This window comes from Trifolium pratense, linkage group LG6, assembly GCF_020283565.1.
Source record: "Trifolium pratense cultivar HEN17-A07 linkage group LG6, ARS_RC_1.1, whole genome shotgun sequence".
Classification (NCBI taxonomy): Eukaryota; Viridiplantae; Streptophyta; class Magnoliopsida; order Fabales; family Fabaceae; genus Trifolium; species Trifolium pratense.
The window spans coordinates 9194984-9222066 of record NC_060064.1 but is presented as its reverse complement, the minus strand read 5'-3'; the positions used below and the strand labels follow the sequence as shown (position 1 = coordinate 9222066).

Genomic DNA, 27083 nt, shown 5'->3' with positions numbered 1-27083 from the left:
AGTTCTCAACTAACTCTTCCAGATGCGCCAACATGGAATGATGTTTCAAATTTCTATCATAAGTAACAAAATAAATGCATGGTTAAGGGAGAGGGTCATGACTTTGTTACACCATTAACATTTAGAGAACCAAACTGTGTTAAAATGACACAACATAAAACTTCTACGTGGTAGCACTATCCGCGACATACGTTTCACTTCAGATCCATTTCAACTTGTTCGATTGTCCATTGCATGTTCTCCAATTTCTGCACAATTTAGTGAACGTTACAATTTAGTGAACGATAGGAAATTGAAATGAGAATATAACATGGTGTTTTTTCCCCTAAATTCAAATATTTGAGAGAACTTAAAGGAAAGTTGATTGACATTATCTATAACATTTGTTATGAATGAAGTGTGTATTTGCTAAACTATTGTCACCTTTACAATGTCGTTGTACTGTCTTGCAATGTCTTCAAAGTGAGGATCGACACTCTGGTATTCACGCAGACGAGTAACCTGGTACAAGGTATATATATATATATATATATATATATATATATATATATATATATATATATATATATATATATATATATATATATATATATATATATATATATATATATATATATAACCAACACATTCATGATAATGGAGGAAAATATTATCATAAGGATTTCAACCATAAATTTAGGATAGGAAGGTTTTTTATATTATTAGATTAAAACAGAAATGTGAGGACTGGAGATTGAACAGATGAGCATCAATCCATTATTCATTTCTATCAAGGTGGAACGTCAAGAAAAGAAAATGACCAATACTGAAAAGACATCTAGAAAAGAAAATGGAAACATACCGCTTTATTATATGTAGTAGAAACCTCTTCAGTAACCGCAACAAGATACTTCCTAAAATTAAAAGGAAATGGCTGATTAAAACTAAATCGGGAACTGTATAGAGTTGCTGAGGTTTCATCATTCATACCTTATCTTAAAAAGGGCGGGTATAGACTCCTTGGTGTAAGTTGCGAGGAGTAGAGCATTTTCTAGAACCCTGGCATGCAATTGCAGATATCAAAATTATAAGATAACAGAACCCGGCAAAACTAACAAATTGCTGATAATATAATAGAAACACATAAGTTATGTAATTGTGTACGAAGTAAACCAGAAAATATTTGGACTAATGATCTGACAAACATTTTGGCCAAAGTTACACAAATCATGCTTTCTACTAAACATAAATCCAGTAAAGTTTTAGTGTTATCAGTGGATGAAATACTACAAGTACAACCATATTACTACAAATTCTGCAATCGATGTTAGGTTACTTAATATTGCAGTTTGACCAAAGTGACAAAAAGCTTGAACCAAGTTACAATTCAAATAAGCAAAAATTATAAAAAAGAACATGTTCAATTATTGGTTTAACAACTCAAACGATTTATTTCCTTGGTGTCTCATGCAAATGTTCCATTATACATGAAATCTTCTCAAAATCAATTAACTACCAATGTGCGTGTATAAAATCCAAACTAACATACAATATATAAATTTTGGAACCAAAATCGCTTTTCCTTGATGTTATATAATAATTATTAAGTAGAACCACATCCATTTTGGAACTTCAAACCGATCGAGGTTTTTGTTTTTAAAAGGCTCTGGAAGTGTGCTTCGCCTTCCAAGGTACGTGCTTTTGTGTGGCAACTGTTACTAAACCGTGTACAGACCAAGGATAATTTATACAAGCGAAATATGCTGCGAACTGATCAACAAACGTGTGTGATGTGTGAACGAAAGGCTGAAACTGCAGTTCATCTTTTCCTTCATTGTGATTGTGTGTCGAAGGTTTGGTATGAAATTACGAGGTGGCTGGGTTTTACCTTGATTATTCCCCCGAATCTTGCTACCTCCTTTGCTATGTGGGCTACCTGTGTCACAAACAAGAAAGAAAAGGCAGGGATGTGTTTGATCTGGAATGCTTTTATGTGGGTGGTGTGGAAGAGACGGAACGATTCCGTGTTTAATAATGGTACAGTCACGGTTGAGGAGATGGTGGAGAAAATAAAGGTGATGTCGTGGTAATGGTTCATTGGAAGGATTGCGAAGGGGCCGTGTATGTTTTATGAATGGAAGTAGAGTCCGGTCGATTGTATGCAGAGATGACGGGGCCTGTTGCGCGTGTCTGCTGCAAGGGCTGATTTGTTTTGGCTGATGCATTTTGTTTTCTGTGTTTCTGCGGTTTTCTGTTATGTGTGATTAGTTTTTTTTTTTTTTTTTAGCATTTGCTGTTCCACTTTGTATACATCTCTTGTACTATGTTTTAGCTGTCATAACATATCTTATGTTATGAAGAGTGCTTTTTAATATAAATTATGCTGCTCAAAAAAAAAAAAATTGGAACTTCAAACACAGCATATGAAAAAAAAAAAAAAAAAGCAAAATTGTCTAATCTATTTTGGGATTTTCTGTGGATGAAAAAATATATAAGGGTCTGTTTACTTCCGGTGTTTCCTGTTTCCATTGATAAAATAAACATTAGAGAAGGCATTTTGAAAATGCATTTTAGAATTTTTATTTTTTTTTAACAGCAATGCATTTTAGAAATAGATTGAATATTTTTGAAACATTTCAAAACATTGTTTTCAATATAAAGGAAAACTCATAAGCAAATATCATTTCACCCATGGTCACCTAAGGTAACATATAACAAACCTCAATTTTGTTAGGAATTAAACAGGCCCTAAGGTAACAAACATATAACATACAAACCTCAATTTTGCACCCATGGTCTCGCATCTTTTACAAAGCCATGTTTTCTGCAGCTCATCCTAAAAATACATTGGGAAGTCAAGTCGAGATGTGTCCTTAACTATCAAAGTAGTGGAATTTAGTGAAAAACAAATACTCACATATTTATGTTGATGTGCCAACTTCAAATCTTTGACAAGTTTAATGAGCACCCCAAGCATCTGCTCCAATACCTAATTAAGAGTAATGACATTAAGTCATTAACTATCTACATTATACCAACATGAACACGATATTATGTTTTTATATTGGGTCTAATTCATCCTTACAAAATCAGCTTGTAAGATGAGGGATACCACTCTATATAAACTCATTTCAGACCTTATCTTTATTCAATGTGGGAATTGTGTTTTTTCCAAGACACAAGACGGACACGAGATCAAAAGAAAGAAATATAATGCATAAGCACTACAAAACACGCATGCAATCTCTCTTTATCTCTCTGTTAGACACACACATGTAGGGTCAGTGTGGGAATTTTGGGAAACGTTTGTGTCAGCAAGAAAGAAATGCTTATGCACATACATGATAATATTCAGCGAATTTTCTATCAGCAGAATAAAGGTCATCCCTCAGTGCTGTTTCTTCTCTTTCAATCTCCTCAATCAATAACTTCAACCTGGAAAAATAACATATATAAAAGAAATCAGTACGGTAGGTGTATGCATACCGGTAGTGGGTACATGCGTGATAAGTGTCCATGCTTCAGTGCCAGGCAGCATAAATAGTGGGAAGGAGGAGTGAAGGATGGGAAATCAGTTGTTATTTTGTTATTCGGCAAAGAAAACAGTTTCTCTGAGGAGCTTGAGTCTGGGACTACATGGGCTTATCTTCTGTCAAAGTTCCTTTTTCAATCAAATTATATTATTTTCTCCTCTCTTAACTTGGGTTCCTAGAACAAACGTAATCCTAAATTAGAATTCTTTATGTTACAAATTACAGGTGAATAAGAATTTCCTAAAGATTTTGTCCAAAACAAAATAACTTCCTAAATATTACAAGAATTAGAAAACTTGAATAAGCTCGAACCTTTCAGGAAGCCGTGAGGTTGAACTTTGACTTTCAAATGATGATGAATCTGAATCAAAAAACAAAGGTATCAACTAGCAGAACCAAATTATAAATAGGAGGAAATCACTAATTCGCCGTTACACCCCCATATTATATCAGAAATATGCAATTCACACTTACCGTTGTCATCCAATACAAAGGCGTTTGATAACTTATAACATTTCATTTTCAAGCGAGCATCTACTTCATGCAACAGAGACACGCGATATTCTGTCATATCCTAGATATATTGCTTATGTGTTAATAATTAAAAACATAACCAACCTAATCACTTCAAAATACAATCTATCACAGAATATAAAATAAAATACATGCTGACTTTCATATACTGATTAACATATTATACCACAGATAATGGTGATTGTTGATGCTGTGTTTGCCACAAATAAGCAGGTGTAATTCCAAGAAAACGCATCGGAACACCACCAACTCCAGCTTCCATTGGATCCATAAAAGCAAGAGAATAATTAACCCCGCTAACAGAGCTGCTTGGAGTGGTATAATTATAAGAGTTCATGCTTGAGTTGATCGTGCCACTGGTGCTAGTACTGTCAAGGGTGCTTCGAGACACTACACATAGCTTTTCAATTTCTTCATCGTGAACTTCTCCATCTTTGGAAATAAGAGGTAGTCTCGATCGTTGAGCCGCTTCAGCGACAACCATTTGATGTTCTAATGTCTGATAAACCTGACAATATATAGACATGTTCATTTAAATCAATGAAGACCGGTGCCCAAAATCCGCATATGAGAACATAATGCACAATGAATAGATATGAAAGCATAAAATATCAAGAATTGAAAAGGTAAAATAAAGAGATATCAGAACATATTCTAACAAAATATACAGAAAATGATACATGTAATTCTATAAGAAATACAGTCACAGTCCTCTATAAGGCAACTACCTAAGACACATCTTTTGCAAAACTGAGTAATGTAATTTCACAAAGCGCTCAATAGATTAATCTTTTGGCTTCACAGCTCCGTAATATCTAAATTAAAATCTCCACTATCTTCATTAATATGCAGTTCAAATATCACTTTCTACCATGTAACTTATGATGTAAGGTATGAAGTGAAGAAGTGATCTATATCATATGCCATTCCCACAAAGATCATTTGGTAAAGAGTATAATTGTTCTCTCTGTGTTAACGACTTCAATGTTTTAGCAAAAACAATCAACATCATTCTCACACAGGTAATATGATGTAACCTATTCTACTATTAAAAAATCAATATCTTCATTATTACACTGTTAAAATATGACTTCCCACAGTATAATACACCATTCACATAAATAGCATTTGGTAAAGAGTGTAAATGTTCTCTCCATGTTCATAACTCAAATTTCCCAAAACCAACAACATTTTAAGACAAATTTCATATTGGCTCGTAAATCAAACAAACTTTCCAGAAATAATATTTCAAAACCTGAGGAGAGTTCCTCAAACCGAACTGCGGATAAAGACCTCCAGTATCTCTAATTCCACCAATGCTAGACACATAAATGGCTTGATGATACTCTTCTACCATTCCAATAGCCTCCGAATATATAGCCTGCAACCAAATCCACCACATCAACATATAAATCACTAAAATAACAATCACATCCACACTACACTTGACCAAATTCATACCACCAATTCCAAACAAAACCAAATATTTAGTCTCATATTATAACCCTTAAGAGTTTAATGAATATACATCGTCAGTTCTATGAAGCACGGATACAGACACCGGACACGACACAGACATTGACACGTCGACACCGATAATAATTTGAGAAAATAACACAATTCAATATAATTACAAGTGTCAGTGTTGTGTCAGTGTCCGACACTAGGACATGCCTAATGCAAGGAGTGTCCGTGCTTCACAGTGTAAATAAGTTTTACACTGACATTGACGTGCAAACATCAATGATAATTTAAAAACATGGAAGTAACGTGTTTGTCAATTGGACACCCGACATGCCTTGGATCCCAAGGTATTGGTGCTATACATACCATGGCTTCGAGGTAACCAAGTCTTTCCCTGCACATTTCCTCTCTAGCCTGCAAATCAAACAGCAAATTTCAATACCCATCTATTAAATGAAACACCCATTTTCCAATTATGTGGGGAAATTTAACAAACACCTAGGAAACATAGTTTAGAGAGAGAGAGAGAGAGAGAGAGAAGTACGAGTTGGAGATCGTTAAAGAGCGGGTTGGAGATGAAAGATCCATCAGGAGCCAAGCAGTGGTGCTCTAGCTGATCAACGACCTGTGCTACATCGGAAGGGAGATTCTGGCTGTGCAAACTCTTAACCATTGATGGAAACGGTGTCGTTTTGGTGTTGGTTGGTGCCTTCAAGTTGAAGAAAATGACAATTGAAGACCCATTTAATTTTTTTACCGGCGTACCCTTAATAATAGTGCTTTTTTTTTTGTAAAATAAAAAATAGTGCATGTTTTTTACAATTTGTAATAAATTTAAATACTCGAAAGAAAATATTAATTTATTTTCTTCGTTGAAGGATTAAATTGTAAAAACAAACATCAATTATCAACAAATTTAATATCATAATTAACTTTCTTAATCTCTATAATTTTTTCAAGATGAATCATCCGGTACACATTTTATTTAATGTGTATATTAAATATTATTCGTAGACCTACTAGAATTTTACACCTCAGTAGTGTACCGGTAAATTTCCAAATAAGATGTGTAAAGAAATGTTTTTTTTTTTTTTTTTGAGAAAATGTGTACTGAAATGTTATTATTTAGGGTTAGGATCAAATGACACCAATGTGTCAAACTTAAAAATATGACACCTCCGATAATTCATTACCGGATAATCGTATTACAAAATCGACCGTTGGATTGAAAGATACCATAACATAGATCATATATATAAAATATAACATTAATCGGAAATTGTTTGATACATCAATGATACATAAAAATTAACTCATTTTTTGAATGTTCGTAAGACGTTAATTTTGATGTATCTTATTGACGTATCAAACGATTTCAATCCATGTTATGGTATCTTTCAATCCAACGGTCAATTTTGTAATACGATTATCCGATAAAGAATTATCGGAGGTGTCATATAAAAAGTTTGACACCTTGGTGTCATTTGATCCTAACCCTATTATTTAATTGAATTAAGGCCCGTTTGAATTGACTTATTTTAAGCTTATGCGAGCTTTATCTACTAATATAAATCGTTATTATTATTGTTTGGATAAATTAATAAAAAATGTTTATCACAATTTCATAAACGACTGTTATATTTAAAATTTAACTTAGGATTCAAAAGTCAACAAGATTTCGAAATATACATATGCAAATAAAGCGAGTTTGAAGACACATCTGAGAGTAGTTCGAAGAAACCAAGGACAAACGCCAAAAGAAGTTTTTCCACCAAAATTCAAAATTCAATAGGAAAGAAAGATAAGAGCAAACAATTATCGAATATCGAAGAGCGGTTAGCACTATATGTAGCACACATGAGTGGACTGAAGGTGGATACTCGAATTTTCTTGTTTTCTTAGAAATAGGAGAAATTTAGGTTGTTTTAGAGAATTCATTTTCGAAAGAGAAATACATTGCTTAAAACATAAAACATTTGCACACAAAATGCATAAAGATATGCTTCTTAAGAGAGACTGTAAACTCTCAATTGATGTATGAACTCAATTTACATTTCAGTAATTTATCATTTTTGTTATTTAATTTCAAGTTCATTCGCGTCTAAAGTTGTCGTTACTCAAACACGCCGATTAAACCCTCAATTCGAATCAATCATATACTTGTTAACTAAGAACCCACAAATGGCCTAATCTAAGTCTTAGATTGCCTGTTGGAGTGCAAAATTGAGAGAAAACAACTCTCCGAGTCTCTTTTCCTTCAAAAAAAAAAAAACTCTCCGAGTCTCTTGTCTTAAAAAAAAAAAAAACACTCTGAGTCTCTTCTTTCTTATTGTGTGTTGATTATAATATATGGTTGTTTTATTCAAGTTTTGCATGAGTCAATTTCATATTAAGATAAAAAGATAAATTCGTAAATCACTTTTTATTTTATTTTTTAACCAAAATATCAAATAGACATATATAATTGAATGTTAGACAATTAAATAGATACATAGTCTCGTAAACTTAGTTCACTTGGTAGAGAGATCGCACTATATCTACAGAAGTCGGCATTCAAATTTTGAACATGTCGCATTCACCTTTAAGGTAGATTTTCTAGTCACTAGACTATTTGAAAAGAAAAAAAAAATAGACACAATAATAATCCGCAGGAAACAGTTATATATGTCTATTTAATACTCCCTCCGATCCTTATTATCAGAAGAAAAAAAATATTTTTTAGATTCATATAATGTTGGATGTATCTGGTCCATTTTGATTAGATACATCCAACTTTCTATGATCTAGAAAGTGAACTTCTTATAGTAAGCACCATAGAGAGTATTTTGTTTCATGTGGATTACGTAGAACTGGGGAACATTACCTGACGGTTAAAATAATTTGCCCACGATGAGAGGCCTATTTCACTCATAAGTTGTACGTTCAAATTACTCCTTTCTTCTCCCATTGCAATGTCAACAATCAGAAAATCACAGGCAATTACGGTAATACTAAGTCTTAATTAAATTTTTATTAAGCTGTTGAAGTTGGAATCAGTTTGTATCATTGTACCATGGTACCCAAAAAAACACAATAAAATTAGCAAGACGAGAAATAATAGATATAAGCTACAGATTTGCCAGGCCATATTTCATTTTGATAAAAGCGAACAATCACACGAGCTTGCACCAATCAACAGATCAAATTTGGTGCACCTACTATAAGAATAAAAAACTTCAAGCATGACGGAGAAAACTGGCATATTTTAATTATTTATTTTGTTTATTTATCTGTTTTCCTCATGTTTAGAGGAATACTTAGATAATGTCGTAAAATTTACTGTTGAGACTTGAGATCTCAAATCTCTTCGGCATTACTGGCCAAAGAGAAACATACACTTTCTCCAAACAAGCTTAAGCTGTTCATCAATTAAAAGTTAATACCATTCACTTCTGATTGATAAAACTCCCGTTCAAAAACGTCTCATGTAACTAAATATGATGATGTGAATGAGCCAATAGAACGAATAGTATGAAGGAGGAAACTGTAAAATTAAAGGGACCTTTAAAAAACTTGCTTGGTTCTATTTTAAATCTCTGTTCTATCGAACATTTGGTTACAGTTAGGAAACAAAGATTGATGATAAACTGATTAGACTGGAGTTCATTTTTTATTTTATTTTTTTTGGTGATAAAAGAAAAGTAGTACAATTATAACTGGAGTTCATTTTTTATAATCAACAACAATCAAATACTAGCATGGCAAGACAGGTTATGTTTCATTTTTTCTGAAATCAAGATTTTTTGGTTCTGATGAAAAGCAAGAAAGCCGTTTAACTCTTGGCGGGGACTGAAAAGCAAGTTACGCAAAAGTAAGAGAGACATTTAACTAAGTGGTCAAAATATAAACAAGAAAGCCGGTTAACTCTTAGCTGAGACCGAGAGCAAGAAGCAATCGAGACATGATGAGGACAGACTCCAAAGTTCAAGCAAAAAGGAAAGTACAAGTTCAAACTCAGGAGTTTGTTATGTCTCCTTTTATCTACAAGCTTGAAATTGACTCTGATAAACTGCAGAGTCTGTTAAACTTCAGACAGAGTACAAGCTTGTAGATGCTTGACTTGGTGAAGTGGCTAATTTTCATCCGCGGACATCAGATTTTAGGATAATCAGAACATAATAAATGGTTAATAAGTACAAAATAGCTATGAGATCACGTAATCGATTGATATACTTTTGCTAGCTAAGATCCATACCATCCATATAAGAACTGAAAACAACTGTTCAGGCTATGCCGTCAAGAAATTAAAATTGTTCTCTCACTAACTCATTTAACCATTCATTCAAAAGTTCAAAAACATGTGTTCTAACTAGGTGAAAACTGACCGCTGACAGAATATCACACTCTAGTCTCTGATGTCTGATTGTAAAGGTACTGATTTGTCAAAGATTAACGCTTCTTCTTGCTTCCTTTTGCACCAGATTTTGATGGTGAAGCTACCAGGTACACAAACATAACGATAATGCTGATCACCGAGATTAGAGATCCATACTTAGCCAGCAACCTCTGTAGACAATAACATTTTGAGATTAAAGTAAATACATAATAACACTATGAATCTATGATACATCCAGAAAGTAGTTAAAAAGAACACATCGTGGGGAAGATTTTAAGCTGTAGCATCATTTCCCTGTGAAACACATTAGGAGAGAAAAGTGAAGCAAGTAAGCAAACACAGATGAAGTTTAGAGCCTTTGGTGTGAGACACTGTTTTCTATTTTCAATATTTTCTATTTTCAAGGTCTGTAAAGGAGACAATTAAAACAATTTTTTTCACTGTTTCCTTTGCAAAACTTTGAAAATGTGAAGCAAAATAAAAATAAGGTGACATTTTTGTATTTAAAAGTCAAAACAAAAACTGTTTAACCAAACAAGCCCGTATTGTTTACATCAGTAAACAAACAAGATCATCCATTTCTCAAGAATGGAAAAAGTTGCACCAGCAATGTGAATGAGATCCACTCATGAATGGCAACTTGCAAAGTCAACAACAAAAATAGGCTGCCATCATGCTAAAATCAAATTTATATCATTCACAAAATAATTTCAAAAATCACAAATAAAGAGAGCATAAAATAATTGTCCGTACCTTAGCCTGAGAAATCCAGTCCAGCCAAATATTAATACATGAAACAAAAAAGCAATATATCAGTAAACCCAAGCTATTTAGATTGATTCATGTAACCATCAAATATAAAAGAAACATACCCATTCAAACTTCTTCTCAGGAGGTCTATCAGCAAGAACATCTAATGGCAAGATGGGAGTTGAATATGCTTCCTAATACAACAAACCATTATTATGAGTAAAAAAGTTCACTCACTAGAAAAGAAAACAGACAAAGACAACAATGCCAACAAATTAAACCTGTAAAGCTGCATTTGTGGGAACACGGAACTTGATGACAGCTGGTTCACCGGAAAATACTCCCTTTGATTTTGCCTCCAGCTCAAATGTGTGAGAGAGGGCACCACCGCTGCAAACAATATGACTTGTTTGTAAAAAGAAGTAAACCAAAAAGCAGCAGAGTGGAAACAAGAGGTAATTGAAGAGTGGCAAAAAAAAATGTTAAAACCATAAATATGAAACTCACGCATCAAGCTTTTCCCATGTCTTTGAAGTGGTTCCACTGATTATGCTGAAAAGGTCAGCTGGCCAACTCTCATCTGCCAGACTCACATCATATGCCGTCCTTTGAAAGAGAAAAAGAAAAACGGTAAGTGAAAATCAATAGTCAACGTAAAAGGTTACTACACAGACATATACCCTTTAAACCAATTCCATAAAACACAAGAGATTTTGCATTTTGGAACTACCCTTCATACAAATCTTATCTTACTACAAGTAAAACAACAAAACAAGCAGTGCAATGCAATACCCTTTAAACTCTAATTAAGCCGCCAAAACGTTCAATTTTCCACATCAAGTTCTTAAATCTCCGTATCTTCTCAACCAGATCGAATTGAAACAATCAAGCACTCCAACAACCAGATCATTTCATTCCACTTATTAATGCATGCAAGCAAGCAAGCAAAATGAGCAATCTCAAGATGCTTAAAAAATGACTAACAATCAAAATTATATATTCTTATCAATTCAGCCTCTTAATTAACCACTCATCAAAGCGTACAATTACCCTAATTTTCAACATCACTTTCAAAATTAATCAAAAAAATCAAGATCCAGCTAAGATTTATCATCTAATCAGCATCTAAACAGCATAAACACAAAATTGAATAAAATCCCTAAAAACCTAATTCCAGAAAAATCAGATAAGTAAATCGATGATCATAATAACATGCATGCAAATGATAAATTGGGATCTGAAATTGAGATAAAAATAAAAGGAAAAGAGAATTGTGAGTTATAGATCGGAGCATACGAGGTTCCTTGGTTGTAAATATCGATGGTGACAGAGACTCTTTCAGCGCCAGACTTGAGTCTGTTGAGAGAAGCTTTCTTGTGAGCGACGATGAAGGGGACGTCAGAAGAAGCTTGAGAGCAGAGCAAGATGGAAGCTATGAGGAGAAATGCAATGAGAGGTTTGGAGATTGGATCCGCCATTGGCACTCACAGAGAGAGAAATAGAGAGAGAGAGTCAATGAGGAGGAGGACGAAGGAAGAGAGAGAATGGATCGTGGGAGTCTTATTTTTATTTGTGGTTTATTATAAAGTTGTGATCTTAGGACAAATAATATTTCAACCACTAGGGTTCGTATCGAGTGCGAACAAATTTTGTACTACCATTACCATATACTCAATGCAAGAAAAAATAAACTAAATTATTTTCTTTTATATTGACTTGTAATAGTGGTAAAATTTTTAGAGAGAATTTATTATTCATTTTTGTCTTACAAAGGTCGAGAGATTGGTCTCTGTAGTTGCACGCAGAGAATACTCCATTTACGTCGAAAAAATAATAATTTATTGTCATAAATTCTAACTCAATTGATAAAAGATATTAAAATTACTAGATTGAACGCTGTGATTGGAGTTAGAACATCGACTTTCCATTTATGTATGTAAGTTTTCAATAGTTATTGTTATTTCGTTCATTTATTTATAAAATATTTATGTAGAGGTGGGAATAGGTTAAGTTGACCTACCAGGCCTAGCCTACATAGGCTCAGACCAGGTCCGCCTATTTCTTTAAGTAGAGTAGGCCAAAGATTTTTTATAAGTCTAATTAGTTAAATTAATATGAATAGAATTTTTTTCTACTATTATTATTTATTATTATTTATATATTAAAATTTGTATTTTGATTAAATTATAAATTTATTGACCTTTTCAGTAGTTTAAGTTTATTAACATGATTTTGTATTATTATAAACTATAATTGAAATATGATGACATATATAGTCAAAGTCTCTAACATGTCATGTTAAATATCAAAAGGATATTGATTTATTAGTTCATAAGTATATTTAAAAATAAATATAATTATTTATTTAAATATGTTCATCTGAAATAAGCTTTTAAACATGTTAATAGGTCACATTAGACTTTCAAAGGGTCAGACTCAGGCCTAAAAGATAAGCCTATGATAGCCACAGGCCAGGCTCAGGCCTTCAAATTTTTGACAGGCCAGACTCGGACTTGGTAAAGCCTAGCTCGGCTATTCCCACCTCCGTGTATAAATTTTCAATAGTTATTGTTATTTTGTTTGTTAATTTAAAAAAAATAATAATAAGAAAACTATTTTATCATGGTCTATGTAGAAAGTTTTCACAACAATATCTAAGGTTCTGTTTGGTTCGGGGATTTTGGAAGGGATGGGAGGGGAGGTGAGGAAATACATTTAAGTATTTGTGTTTGGTTCGATTTTTACCTTTTTAGGAGGGGAATGGAGGGAAGATATTTATATTTTTATTACATTCACCAAATTATGGTATTTGTGTTTGGTTCAATTTTGCTTTCCCCAAATTGTAGAGATTTGGAGAGGAGCGGAGGAAAGATGTTTATATTTTTATTACATTCACCAAATTATCCTCAATTTTATATAAAAATTCCAAAATTATCCTTATTGCTATTTGTATGAATATGTATAAAACATAATTTAAAATTATTTATAAAATTATTATTATTATTTTTAGAAAAAATTTGGGCTAGACTGGCGACTCATCCAACAATCTCCTCAAACCCTTGAGACTTTTTTTAATCTTTCAAGACTTTTTTTTCTGTCTTCGGACGCCGGTGCTATCAAATCCTTTCTTTTTACAAACTTTTCATAGTCAATTCTTTCTATTTTCTTACCATCGATTACTGCTATACTCGATCAACAGTGTTCATACATATTGCTGGCAATTTATAATTGATGGATTTATGGTTATAAAAAAAAAGGTATGGATGAAGAAAATATATTGCGGCGGCTGCTTATCACACTGTATATATCCCTTCCATTTCATTTTCATATAGTATGCATATTGCAGTAAGATGGCGTCGATTTTACTTTTTTTTAATGATGGAATTCTTTTTTTTCTATATTATGACACTTTTTTTTTCTTCTGATTCTTCAACTTTGTTATTTTTTGTTAAATATTTGGATTCCCAAAAATATATAATTTATTTATTAAAATTTATTGATTCTTTTAAAACTTTCCTAAAATACAAAAATTTCTTAATATACAGAGGATTATGAAATCTTGATCGTAAAAAGTCTTTTCAAAAAAATCTTTTAAAATTCATTCAAATCATGTGTTAAAAATATTAGTAACTGTAAAAAAGTCTTATAAGAAAGTCTTTAAAATCTCACAAAATCAATATAGTCCAACAAAATCTTATAAAATCATCAAAGACTTTTTTTTTTGCCAAAATTATCTCATAAAATTTCAATACAACAGTTATGGTGCATAAGCGAATTCCTTAGACCATCTCCAATGGTGTAGTACCTATTAGGTACTCATGGTACTTATTAGGTACTACCATTGAAGCACAACACATTTTAGTACCAAATAGGTACCACTTCTCAAATAAGCACTCTCTCTCTCATAGTACTTAATAGAATTTGTGGGACCCATTTATAAATATGTATAGTTATTGATGAAATGTGTAGTTATTTGTGGGACCGGTTTAGAATTTTTTAAGAGGTGCTGGGTTGAAGAGATTGAGTGCTTATTAGCTATGTTGCCCGGGTGCGGGTACGGTACCGGTACGGGGTACGTCATTTTTAGAAAAACTAAGGTACGGGTACGTCTGTTGGGCATAAATTTGATATTAATCAATTAAATATAATTGGTGGGTCCAATATTTATTTGAAGGTTAGGTTGTTAAAATAAAACTTTCAAATATTGTGTCGAAGCTTCAACTATGTCGAAACGGGAAAGAGTTTCGAAGGCGTCGAAGTTAATACTTGTAGGTTAGCCCGCCAAGGAGCGTGTCGAAACGGCGAAACAAATCAAAGGGCCAGTTGGTCCAGGCCCAAAAGAAAACAACAACGGCCCAATAGAGTATTGGCGCGCACTGAAGAAAGAAGAGTCGAAAGTGGAGAACGTGGGTCGACGTGGCAAATCGAATAGCGTCCAGATGATCAAGAAGCAGTTAACACTTCGCCATAGTATTTATAGTAGTTTTTCATTCGGAACAAATGTCACAAAATTTTATACAAAACTTTCTCTGAAAATTCTAAGTACTCAGCGATCAAACGAAAGGAATATCGAGGAGAAGATGTATGTTTTGTGAACCATTTACTTTGTAATTGCTTTTCATTCAATGCAATTTACTTTCCAGCAATGTTCTTTAGTTTTATTTAATGTTTGTTTATGAAATTGCTGTTTCGAGGCGATTCAAACTAGCTTTTTCTTTCATCGTTTGCAAAAGATTTAATTCTTAAGTGTTTGTTATACCTTTTAGACGAACACTCAAACATTTTTCTAAGTAAACAAAACACAAAATCGTCCTGAGATTTACTAGTTGATCACGCGAGTTTAAATACTTAAACTAGCGGTTGTTTACCAAATTCCTACGTAAACAACGTCCCTATAATTTTTTTAAAAAATATAATTATATATATCAAATAATATAGTTATATTGTTAAAACAAATAATTAAACACAAAAAAGATCACACCACACTTTAAATGTAATTTAAATTGTTCGAAACATCAAAATATGAAATTAAAAACCAATTAGCTCAAAAAAAGTCAATTATTTTCCTCTTCATCATCACTAAAAAGAGTGACCTCTAGTTAGGTTCACCGCGAGAAAGACTAGCAGTTTCAAGAATATCAACTATATATTAAATAAATCTCATTCATCTCTATGAATATCCCACATTTTTGTTGCACTTTCATTATAAGTATTAATATTTCTCTTTCTTGAGAGAAGACGAAGATTGATATGAATAAAAACTAGATCTTCATCTCTCTTTGAATTTAGTCTATTCCTTTTAAAAAAAAACCGTATTTTTTTGGATTGGTGTACCACGCGCGTACCACAAGTGTACCACGCGTGTACCCATTGCAAAAAACAAAAAAAAAAGTACGGCGTCGGTGCGTACCATACGCGTACCGGTACCCGGTACCGGTACTCGGTCGAAAATGGAGTACCCATGCAACATAGCTTATTAGGTACTATTATTAAAAAATTATAAATGAGTGATGTGTACACGCGGGACCCACTTAAGTACCCAAAATTGGATTTCTCCATTGTGGATGCTCTTATGCACCATGCATAAATAACACACAAAATCATTCCACAGCAAAATGGTTTTGGATTACAACCCTTTGAAACAACTCTACGGTAAAAATGGTTTTGACATGATTAAGTATATCTAATGTGAAATCATTCCAAAACAAAAATGATTTTGACATGATTTTAGTTTAAAATTAACTACGAAACAATCAATCTGATGACGTTCAGGGGTTGCTGTTGTTGATTTGGGGGTGAAAAATGGTGCGTTTGATGATTTGTTAGATTCAATTTGATGGTGAAGATTTGTTTATGCACCATGCATAAGTTTAACGTCATAAATAGTACTAGTGAGCAGTGACTCTTTACTTATGAAGTGTGTTATTTAAACAACGAAATTTTTGACAACTTATGGAACAACTAAAATATCCAATCAATAAACACTGCTTAATCTCTTTTTGAAACACATGAGCACCCCTAAACTGAAGAGGATGCTCTTTAGAATTAATCGGTAGAGCACAACAAATATCCAACCAATTTAACACTTCAACCCAAAGCTAACCAAAAAAATTACAATAAAAAAACAAATTAGTAACTAACATTCTCCTCTTTCCTGCAAGTGTTAGAGCACATCAAAGAACCAAGATATATACTTCCACGTCAATCCAAGTTATCTTTCGTAGAAATTCTATTAGACTCAAAATTGGGATATTATATGAGTGAAATCTAATTTTTTTTTTTATTTTATAGGGATCAAAATTGGACCCACTCAATATTAAAGAGATTAAAATTAAGATTAGCCCTTAAAATAATTTTGTCAAAAAAAATAATTAACTTGTACATATCAATTGAGCTCAATTCCGTAAAAAAATAAAATCAATTGAGCTCAATTATCATTGTAAAAATGAAAATGATGTGCCTAGTGCCTTAATAGGTTAAACATGGAATTGGATCCTGTATTGCCTTATATATGTCCAACTATCTCTCATACTTTACATTTATTTACCGGTAAAAAGTGCTTAAAAAATAAATTAAATTAAAAGAAAAAATTTTAAAGAAAGAAAAAAAAAAGGACGACTGAGATGACTTCAAAGAGCAGACCGGAATTAAAACATCTCATCTCATACTTATGTTGTTTGTTTATGTAATTTTCAATGCTCGTTCTCAGCCTGTGGGGGATACAGTTAAAGTTTCATCTCCATACAATAAACTTTTAATAAGGGGAGAAGAGCTTTTAAGTTGCAACTTAAACATTCAAACAAATATTAATCTCAGAAGCAGTTTATAGTATCAAAATTTATGGGATACTTTTTGGATATAATTTGGTAGCAAAAATCTTAATTACATTGGTCTCCTACCAAAAATGAGTAATAACCATTATATGTAAATAGCAATTAATTTTATTTTTTAGTCAAGAGTTAATTAATTTTAGCTTTGCATTTGTTGATAATAAGGGCAATTTTTTTTATTAAAATGGTAAAGAAATATACATATTTAAAATAAAACTGTTGTATGTTTATTTAATGAGTTGATAGTAAGAATAAATTGAACATGTATTTTAACTTTATGGTACATGGTTCGACTCTTATAGTCTGTTTGGTGCGCATGATATAATAGTGATATGATAAGATATAAAACTTGATAAGGATAAGATAAGATATCAGCAGGATAACAGTTATCATCAGTTATCCTATATTGTGTTTGGTGCATACAGAATAACAAACATGATAACTATTATATTATGTTTTTAATACATACTTGCTTATAATAATATGATAAGATATATAAAATATTTAAATGACAAAATTACCCTTGTAAATCAATTGTTATTTTTTAAAAATTATTTTGTAATACTTTGAATTTTATAAATAAAAAATATAAATAAGTAATAAAATAACTTTATATAGTTTTAAATAAAAAACATGAGAAAATAATAAAGTTTAATTTTTTATATGAATCATGATCAAATAAATAATCCAATGATATATACATGTTAGATAAGCTAAATAAATATATGATATATCTCATACGTAAATAATAAAAATACCATTGCAAAATAATTATATTTAATTTCTTATAAAATTTAAATTAATATTCATATTTTACGATTTTTTAATAATTATTTTACTTTAAAATATTGTAATTTTAGTATAATTTTGATTTTTTAGATTATGTAAATTACAAAATTACCCTTGTGAGAAATCACATGTATATTTAAAAATTAATTATTTTATTATTAATTTACTATCAAATTATTTTATTATTTATATTTTATTAATTTTCATTTTTTTTATTTTAAAATATATTTTATAGAATAAATCAGTAATTTTTTTTATCCTATCCTGCTGGTAACCCAGCTCAAATTCAGGATAAAAATTTTAACTAGAGAGAAAGGATATGATAAGCTACAGGATTAACTTATCATATCCTGCTGCGTCACCAAACACTGGACTGAAACATGATATGATACAGTTATTCTATCATGTCTCTTATCCTGTGTACCAAACAAGCCCTTACGAAATGCAAAAACTCCACCAAAGAGGGGGTAGAGAAGATCGTGAGATACAACGCCGAGATTGCATAATAAATACGTATAAAAGTGGTCGGGCTGTTAGACTATTGCCATACTTAAAGAATAAAGAGTACATATGAGTTAATTTAAAAGTAGGGATCAAAAGTCGTGATGAAAAATATTTGATAGATCAAAATTTGCTTAAAATATACGAGAAGGATAAATACTAGAGGAGAAAAAAAACTTAGGATATATGAGAAACAAATAATATTATTTGTTGATTTGGAGTTATCACCTCAAGGACGTTAATGACATTTTAGCATTTAAGGGCTACATGGGGTTTTTTGTAATGGAGTTAAATATAAATTATTAAAAAAACTACAACATGCATGTTTGAAACTTTGAATACTTAAAAGATCTACTCGAAAAAAAAATATAAAGGATCAATATGGGAAATATCAATTTGCAGATGGAATTGCTAAATATTTTGCCGTACATATAATGATTAATGATTTTAACTCCATGAAATAATGATAAACACAACTTCATAAGTAAATGTTACCTGTTTTTATATTATATACGTATATAATTTCGTTTTATATGTTGTGCATTTTTTTTAGTTACTAAATTATACTCGGTCTCTCTAAATTTAATTTGTGGTTCCGTCCATGCAAATTTGGTGGAACAGAGGTAGAGAGTACTCTTCCACTTCATGTCCCCGGATTTCAAAATTTCTCGCACTCTTGTGTGAAAATCAAATAAATATAATATAATTGGGACGGGGTGGGGGTAGGGGCGTAGGGGTTTATGATCATTGCCTTCGTCCCAAAACCATCTCGAGAGGAGTTTATCATTTGTCTCATCTTTGGATGATGGGCACTCACTATGAGTATCCCAATTACGAACACAAATCGACAATCCTAAATACAACCCTTAAAACAATGACATAAGATGAATGTTAGGAAGTCTTTCTTTTCAACACTCTCTAAAAATCACTCTTTAATTGGTTAAACCAATACGCGTCTCTCAATTTAACAATAAATCTCACATAAAATGGGGAGATCTATATAATTTCATTAAATTAGAAAGTAAGTGTTAAGAAAAATATTTAAAAGAAAGGGCACTAGTTAGCATTCCTCATCACATGTGAATAAGTTACCGATGTCAAATTAGATTGTTTTGTTCTCTTTTATCTCCTCTCTTTCTCTTAACTTTTTTAACCTTACTCTCTCTTTATTGAAAAAATATGAAAATATAATCATGAGATAGAGTAAGATTAACAGAGATAAAGAGATAGAAAGAAGAAAAAAAAAAGAAGGGGAAGATCCATGTCCCACCAAGGCAACTACAACCACCTGTTCAAACAGCTCCTACCGGCCCAAATACCAAAAAACACCTACCAAAAAGGCCCAAAGTCCAAAAAACTGTCACACTGCTGCTTAATCCAACAAACAAAACAAAAGACAGACAAGAAATCTGTACAAAGAGGCAAGCAAGTAGCAAGAAAATGCACATGCAAGCAAGATTCACTGCTCTATCAATCATATCCAAAAAAGTGACCAAAATATCTTTTTACCCCCCTTTGTCCCCACTACACACTAACACTACTACTAGTACTACCTTCCTTCCTACCTACACATACATCCTCCACAGTCCACACTTATCATGTTCTATGCTCCTTCATAAATCATCTTCACTACTTACTTCTTCATTTCATTTCATTTAATCAAAATATCCTAAGTTAGTTGTATATGCTCTTTCATACATAAATAAATATCTACTTTACTACCAAAATATCTTAATTCCTAAGTATTCCTCCTCAGTTAGTTACAAACACCAAAACGATGTCGTTTCCGTGCGACTACTGCGACACAAGAAACGCGGTGCTATACTGCAAACCAGATTCGGCGAAACTCTGCTTAGTTTGCGATCAGCACGTGCACTCGGCGAACGCGCTCGCACTTAAGCACGTGCGCTACCAGATTTGTCAAAACTGCAAAAACGACGCCGCTTCGGTTCGTTGTTTTACTGAAAATTTAGTTCAATGTCACCGCTGCGATTGGGACGCTCACGGCGGCGGCGATTCCTCTTCCTCTTCTTCTTCTCACCACCACCACAACCTCCGCCGTCTCGACGGACTCACCGGATGTCCTTCCGTTCACGAGATCGTGTCTGCTTTGGGACTTGATTTGAAGCCGAACGATGCAGTTTTTGTTGCGGAGTTTGAAGGTCCTGTTGTTCCTGTTGTTCAGAATAGGGATGAGGTGTATGAACAGGTTGTGGAAGTTGCGAAGAGAAAGAGGGATTTGAATTGGTCAGTGTGTGGGGAAGTTGAAAATGAGTTCAGATTCAATGATTGTAGTAATGAAGTTGATGATTTTTTGTTGCTTCAGCAAACTCCGTTTACTTCTTTGCTCAATTTTTCATCTGAATTTGATGTCGGTGCTAAGAAAAATCATAATAATGATTATGGAAATGATGCTGAGGTTCTTCTCTGGAATCGTAATCCAACGTATCAGCCTCCTCAGGTTTGTAAATTTCTGTGTTATGTAAGCTAAATTTGGATTAACTATTGTTTTTTGTTGGTCTATAGACGAATTAACAATCACCACGGAAATTCGAGGTCCGACATCCCAGATTCGAACCTGTCCGGCCTAACAATATCGGCATTATCCGGTTAAATTAGGCTTACTAACCTTTTAGATTTGTGTTTTAATCATTTAAAGAAATAATATAAGGATTTAACTTGTATACATTGTGTCGGTTTTTTACACAGTTAATCGTTCAATAACAACGGTTAGATTATTGAAATCGCTTGACTTTAATCATAATTACTTCTAATTATGTTGCATGGGTACTCCATTTTAGACAAAGTACCGCTACCGGGTACGATACCGGTACGCGTACGGTACTCCCCCTGTATGCACCGACGCCGTACCTAGTTTTTTTGTTTGTTTTTTGCAATGGGTACGCGCGTGGTACACCCGTGGTACGCGCGTGGTATACCAATCCAAAAAAACACGGTTTTTTTTTCTTCTCCTTTTTCTTTTATTCGTTTTTTTATAGGAAGATTTAGGTTTTTTATTTGTTTATAATATAAAGGTAGTTATTTATTTAATATATAGTTGAAAAGTTGTTGTGATTTGTTAGTGTAAGTGTATGAAAATTTATCTCAAAATTTATGTCTTCATAATTAAAATATTTCTAAAAATTATGTGCAAGTTTATAAAATTTGTTTTCCATACATAGAGAATATATTTTGAGAAGCTTTTGGAAGCTAATCTAAATTTTGCCATGATACATACTTACTTGTGAAGTGTTTGTTCCTTTTTTTGTGTGGTTTAAGTTTAATTACATTTTTAATGAGTGATGGATAAATAATGAATTTGAGTAACTGGGCTGCATTGTTTGTTACTAGGTGAATGAGTTAGCATGGACATTAAAATTTGGTTCCTTTAGATTATATATGCTGTATGATTTTGTTAAGAAGCTTTTAGATTTGTGGATCGAATGAATTTTCCTCATTAGTTTCAGTTACTGGAACCATTCTTTGCTAGTTTTTCGATCTTTTCTAACTGATAATTGCATTTAAGCTTCATTTTTTTTTTTAGGATTGTTAATCACTTAATTGTAATTGGTTATAGGGTAATATAGGATTGCTTCAATCTTTTGAAAAATATAATGATGCTCAGGCTTGAAAGTTGAAACCCTGGACAATGAAATTTGTCATTTTCCAGCTTAAATGCATTGTCATTTGTCATTATGCATTACCGTTTTGATAACCATCTTACTTGCAGTTTTCTGTGACAACGTGATTGAAGAAAAGCAACATATGCAGAAAGAGTTTCATTCTCAATGTAAAAACTCAGTTGAGATCTTGGAAAATGATTTTTTAATGTTTTCATTGTACCTGTTTTTGAATATTTTTACCTGTCCCCAAGTTAGGCACATTGAATTTTCACTCTGCATTAATTGAATTTGTTATGGTGTACTGGGTCAATTAAGATCCTGATACATGTAATAATTTGTCTTTGTATCTTTGTGCAGGTCTGGGATTTTCAATTACAGAAATCAAGAGATATGACATTCAATGGTGTAGAAGATGCTTCGTTATCGATTCCAAAATCATTGCAAGATGTGCATAATATGAATTGCTCAACACTTGGTGATGATGTTCTATCAAGAAATGTAAGCCATTTGCCATTCTTTGTAGATGCTAATTTTTCAATTCATGCCAATTTAACAGCGTGCATACACAATTGAATTACCAACGGAAATTTGAGACAAAAAATTACTCCGGTCTCTAGTTTTGGCACCTGGAAACACTTTACGATTGAATTAGATACATATTTCATGTTTTTCTTCTCAAATTTTCTGGCGTTATTCAACTTTTTGTATAGCACACATCTCTTACTATGTGCATCTGTGAGCTTAACATATAATGATCAACGAGCCACCAAAAGTTTGCGAAGGAATTAATACTAGTTTACTTAGTTAGAGGAGTCTTCTAATTTAAATTTAATTCACAGGCTTGTGCAAGAAGTAATATAGCCTATTACTAACCCACATGGGTTGGCCTGGTGGTGAAGGCTTGGGTCCTTGGAGTCTGCTCCTCTCAAGGTCTTAGGTTCGACTCCTTCCAGTGCCACTTCCTGTGTTGGACCAGTCCATATACAGAGCAAAAAAAGCTCTGGCTTCAAATGGGCACCTCCGCAAGTAAGCGGCAGAATTGGTGTCCCTCGGATTATTCGGTCCTTGTGCCGGATGCCAAGTCTTAAAAAAAAAAAAAAAATATATCCTACTAGTTGTCACTTGCTAAAAGTGAGAGTCATTGGATTGCAAACTATTTGTGGGAATGTGATGAAAGCGGTTAACTGGATGATGCAAAGACTTATATACTGACTCTGCATCATTGATTCAAGGTCTCTAATGTGAGGACTTGTATGGAATATACAAATGCTCTTTTTTATAGGGTTCTGTGTCTTCCTATCATTTAAAGACATGTGACGTTTTGACATATTTTAATTATAAAGAATCGTGTATCTTTCTATGGAAAAATAAAAACAATTTTGAAAAAGAAAGTTGCAGTATAGACGTGGCTTAATAACTTTGAAAATGAAATCTATACATACAAACAAAATCATGGGCCTACATTGCTTTGATTCAATGTACAGAGTTCACATGGGGAGGGACAATAGTGGTGGCCAAGATTTTATTGCCCAAGATTCGTAGAAAAATTTCCAACTTTAGTTGTACTTAGTTCAACTTTATAGTTACAACTACTGCACCCTTAAGTGTTAGATAACATATTATAGTGTATGTTTGGTGAGTCACTGTGATTCTAGCATTCCCACCGTGATACCAAACATAGGATAGTATATTTGTATAAGCACTATTTCCACATGGTTTGGCCTTTTTTTTTACTACGTTGTCATGTATTTCTGTCATGCTTGGTTTATCTATAGGGAATCAGTAATTTATTAATTGTTCGTCTTTGAAAAAATTGTAGAATCAATCGGATCAGTCATCATCGAGCCAGGTGAAGAAGAAAGTAGAAAGCAACAAGAAAACTAGAGATGAGTTATCATCTGAGTCCAGATTGATTGAATCAATAACTTACAGTGGCGCCGATAAGGTACCAGTTATGGACCATCTTTTGAGTGGGAGTGAATATGTTAGCAACATAAATGCCAAGGTTGGCTTGGAAGAGCAAGCAAGGAATAGAGGGGATGCCATGTTACGCTACAAGGAGAAGAAGAAAACTCGAAGGTACATTTCATTTAATGCACGAAACCTTATAAGCAAATGCAAATGAGTGCACTTACATATAATAGAATGATTGGGGGACCAAACTATAAAAACAAAAAAATGTAATATAAACCGAACCCCAAGTTTAAAATATTTAAAAATCCTTATTTTAATAAATAGTATTTTACGGAAACCCCAATCTATCCTTTGTTTTAGCAACTTTCAATTTAACAATTAGTAAGAAAATAACCCATTAGAATATGCCTATTTTTTGTTTAATTTGAGAAATATCACATTTTATCTAGAGTTTAAAGTTATGGCATCAAACTCTGCACAGGTTCGACAAGCACATTCGCTATGAATCAAGGAAGGCTAGGGCTGATACGAGAAAGAGAGTGAGAGGGCGATTTGTTAAGGCAAGTAATACAAGTGATAATCAAGAATGATGAGTGCCTTCTCATAAACCTAATCCAGGGGCATTGCCCTTGTACGTGTGTATACACATATATATATTATATCTATCAGAAAAATATTAACAGGTTATAGTTTTAATTAATGAGGGATTAAGTCAGTATTGGTTTATTTATTTGATTCTTTCTTGGTAGGTAATTTATATGAATTTTTATTTGTAACATTATTAACTAACTATAAACTTTCTCCCGGGATTTTCATTATTCATTCTAGGTAAGGTGATTTGCTTGCCTCACTAAACCAACACTAATTCTCATTCACCTCAACCCATTTCTTCCTTTCAGAATTGAATTTTCATACATCTAGTTTATTTGGGCTCACAACCTAAACCTGATCCACTCACCATTGGGCTTGGAGGCCTACCCTTTTTGATATTTTCTTTTGCCGCCCTATCTACTTCTGTTACTTAAGTAGCGGACAAGGATATTTTGGTAAATTCGTAGTGTGCGCGAGAAAGTGGGTAGGGTGGCAAAAGAAACTCTCACTTTTTTGCTACTTCAACCATTTGGTTGTCCTAGCTCAACTCTATGTTTGCTACCTCTTATAAGTGTATGTTTGGTTTCAATTCTGGAGCATCCAGAATTGATTCTGGACGTGTAGAATTGATTCTGACTTGTTTGGTTTCTCAAAAGTAGAATTGATTCTGCCTCCAGAATTGATTCTACTTGAAGCTAGAAATCGTAGCTTCTGATTCTAGAATTGATTTTTACACTCAATTTTTTTGTTCAACTCACTTTTTCATGAATATATCCAAACATAAACCACTTCAGCTTAAAATCAATTTTGGCCAGAATCAATTTTACAGAATCAATTCTGTCAAAATCAATTCTCTCCGCCGCATAACCAAACACACGCTAAGTTGTCAATGTTTTTTAACCCCCGTGGATGTTATTGGTTATATATCTATATCTATCTATCTACTTAATATAAGAAAATCTTATGATGTGGAAAGATCATTGTTTAAATGTTGCAATGTGTCCCAAATGAGAGTATTTGGTGTTCAAAAAAATTCAAAAGTTAACTAAAACCTTGTTCTTTATTATAATTTCAATACTTATTCAACATTTTGAGCTTTAATGGATTTCGTTGTTTTGAACTTGTAGGATCTGAGATGTGATTTTTTACTGATGTTATAGGAAATGTAAACTAATATTAGTGATACTATAAGTTTGAAAGGAATTTAAGTAACTAATGCGAATAAGTTTTATAATATATATTCATCTACGCTATGTTCTTATGATATTCTCCCACGTACCTATTGCTTTGGGTCCTTACTCCTTAGCCATATGAAGAAAGCAACACACAATAGTGAGGCTAATGTGTGAAAGTTTTAAAATAGAAAAACTAAAAGCTTTAACCTTCGTAGATTGCAGTCAAACTATATACAAGTTAAAATGATATGGAGTATCGATCTATCTAACATAAAACTTTGGAGCAATTGAAGAGTGTGTTTGAATATTTTCAAGCATTTAGCCTTTGTTTTTGTTCATTCTTAGCTTGCCGAGTTTGCCGTGATTTGTTAGATTACAATCAAATCTAGAGCTTAAGGTTGTATCTATTTGATTTTGCTCTTCCTCGTTAGTGGAAAGTGAGTGATCTACTCATAATGCACGTTTGCCTATTTTAGTTTCTTGAATGAATGAAATTTGTCTTTCTACCAAAAATAAACCATTGTTTACCGATAGTTAGTTGGTTCGGTGGTGATTGACGCTGAACTTGATAGGGAGGACCACTCCCCCGCAACTCCGATCGAGAGTGGGCTGGAACCACTTGATGCCAGAACTGACCCCCGAACCAGATTAAACTGGTAGTGAAAAAAAAAACCTATGTTTTGGTAAAAAAATAAAAATTATTTAGCCTTTGAAGTTAATTTAATTTCTTCGTTACCATAGTTTTGAGGCGTTTTAAAATATACGAGTTTTAAAATATATATTAAATAATTGTGTCCACCAAATGTCTCATTATTGTATTTATATTTTCAAAATATTAGTAATGGTACAAATGAGGAGGGTCTTAAATACAAAAACGGTCCAAGCAAATATGGAGAGTTTTGATTTTAGGCCTTGGCAAAATATTTTTATTTTATTTTAGTACTTGCAAATATATAATATTTTGCTTTTGGTCCTTGATATTTTTTTTTTGGTATTCAACGGGACCTAGGCCCAAAAAAGAAAAA

The 27083-nt window shown here is 32.6% G+C and overlaps 3 protein-coding genes across 3 annotated transcripts; 1 reads left to right on the top strand and 2 right to left on the bottom strand.

The window, feature by feature from the left end:
• Positions 1-35: 35 nt before the first annotated feature.
• Positions 36-6246, bottom strand: LOC123888132 (AUGMIN subunit 4-like). The gene is made up of 13 exons (XM_045937093.1): positions 6055-6246; positions 5877-5924; positions 5302-5427; positions 4213-4554; positions 3987-4086; positions 3825-3873; positions 3321-3414; positions 2897-2968; positions 2757-2815; positions 970-1038; positions 842-893; positions 424-501; positions 36-248 (listed from the first exon to the last, which is right to left on the bottom strand). The coding sequence occupies exons 1-13, from the start codon at positions 6181-6183 to the stop codon at positions 195-197; spliced, it is 1272 nt and encodes a 423-aa protein (XP_045793049.1). The 5' UTR covers positions 6184-6246; the 3' UTR covers positions 36-194.
• A 3448-nt stretch (positions 6247-9694) lies between these two features.
• LOC123888131 (translocon-associated protein subunit beta) lies at positions 9695-12228 on the bottom strand. The gene is made up of 6 exons (XM_045937092.1): positions 11932-12228; positions 11143-11241; positions 10917-11025; positions 10758-10829; positions 10639-10644; positions 9695-10055 (listed from the first exon to the last, which is right to left on the bottom strand). The coding sequence occupies exons 1-6, from the start codon at positions 12111-12113 to the stop codon at positions 9939-9941; spliced, it is 585 nt and encodes a 194-aa protein (XP_045793048.1). The 5' UTR covers positions 12114-12228; the 3' UTR covers positions 9695-9938.
• A 7945-nt stretch (positions 12229-20173) lies between these two features.
• Positions 20174-25114, top strand: LOC123888130 (zinc finger protein CONSTANS-LIKE 15-like). The gene is made up of 4 exons (XM_045937091.1): positions 20174-21216; positions 22736-22876; positions 24198-24457; positions 24774-25114. The coding sequence occupies exons 1-4, from the start codon at positions 20533-20535 to the stop codon at positions 24880-24882; spliced, it is 1194 nt and encodes a 397-aa protein (XP_045793047.1). The 5' UTR covers positions 20174-20532; the 3' UTR covers positions 24883-25114.
• The last annotated feature ends 1969 nt before the right edge of the window (positions 25115-27083 follow it).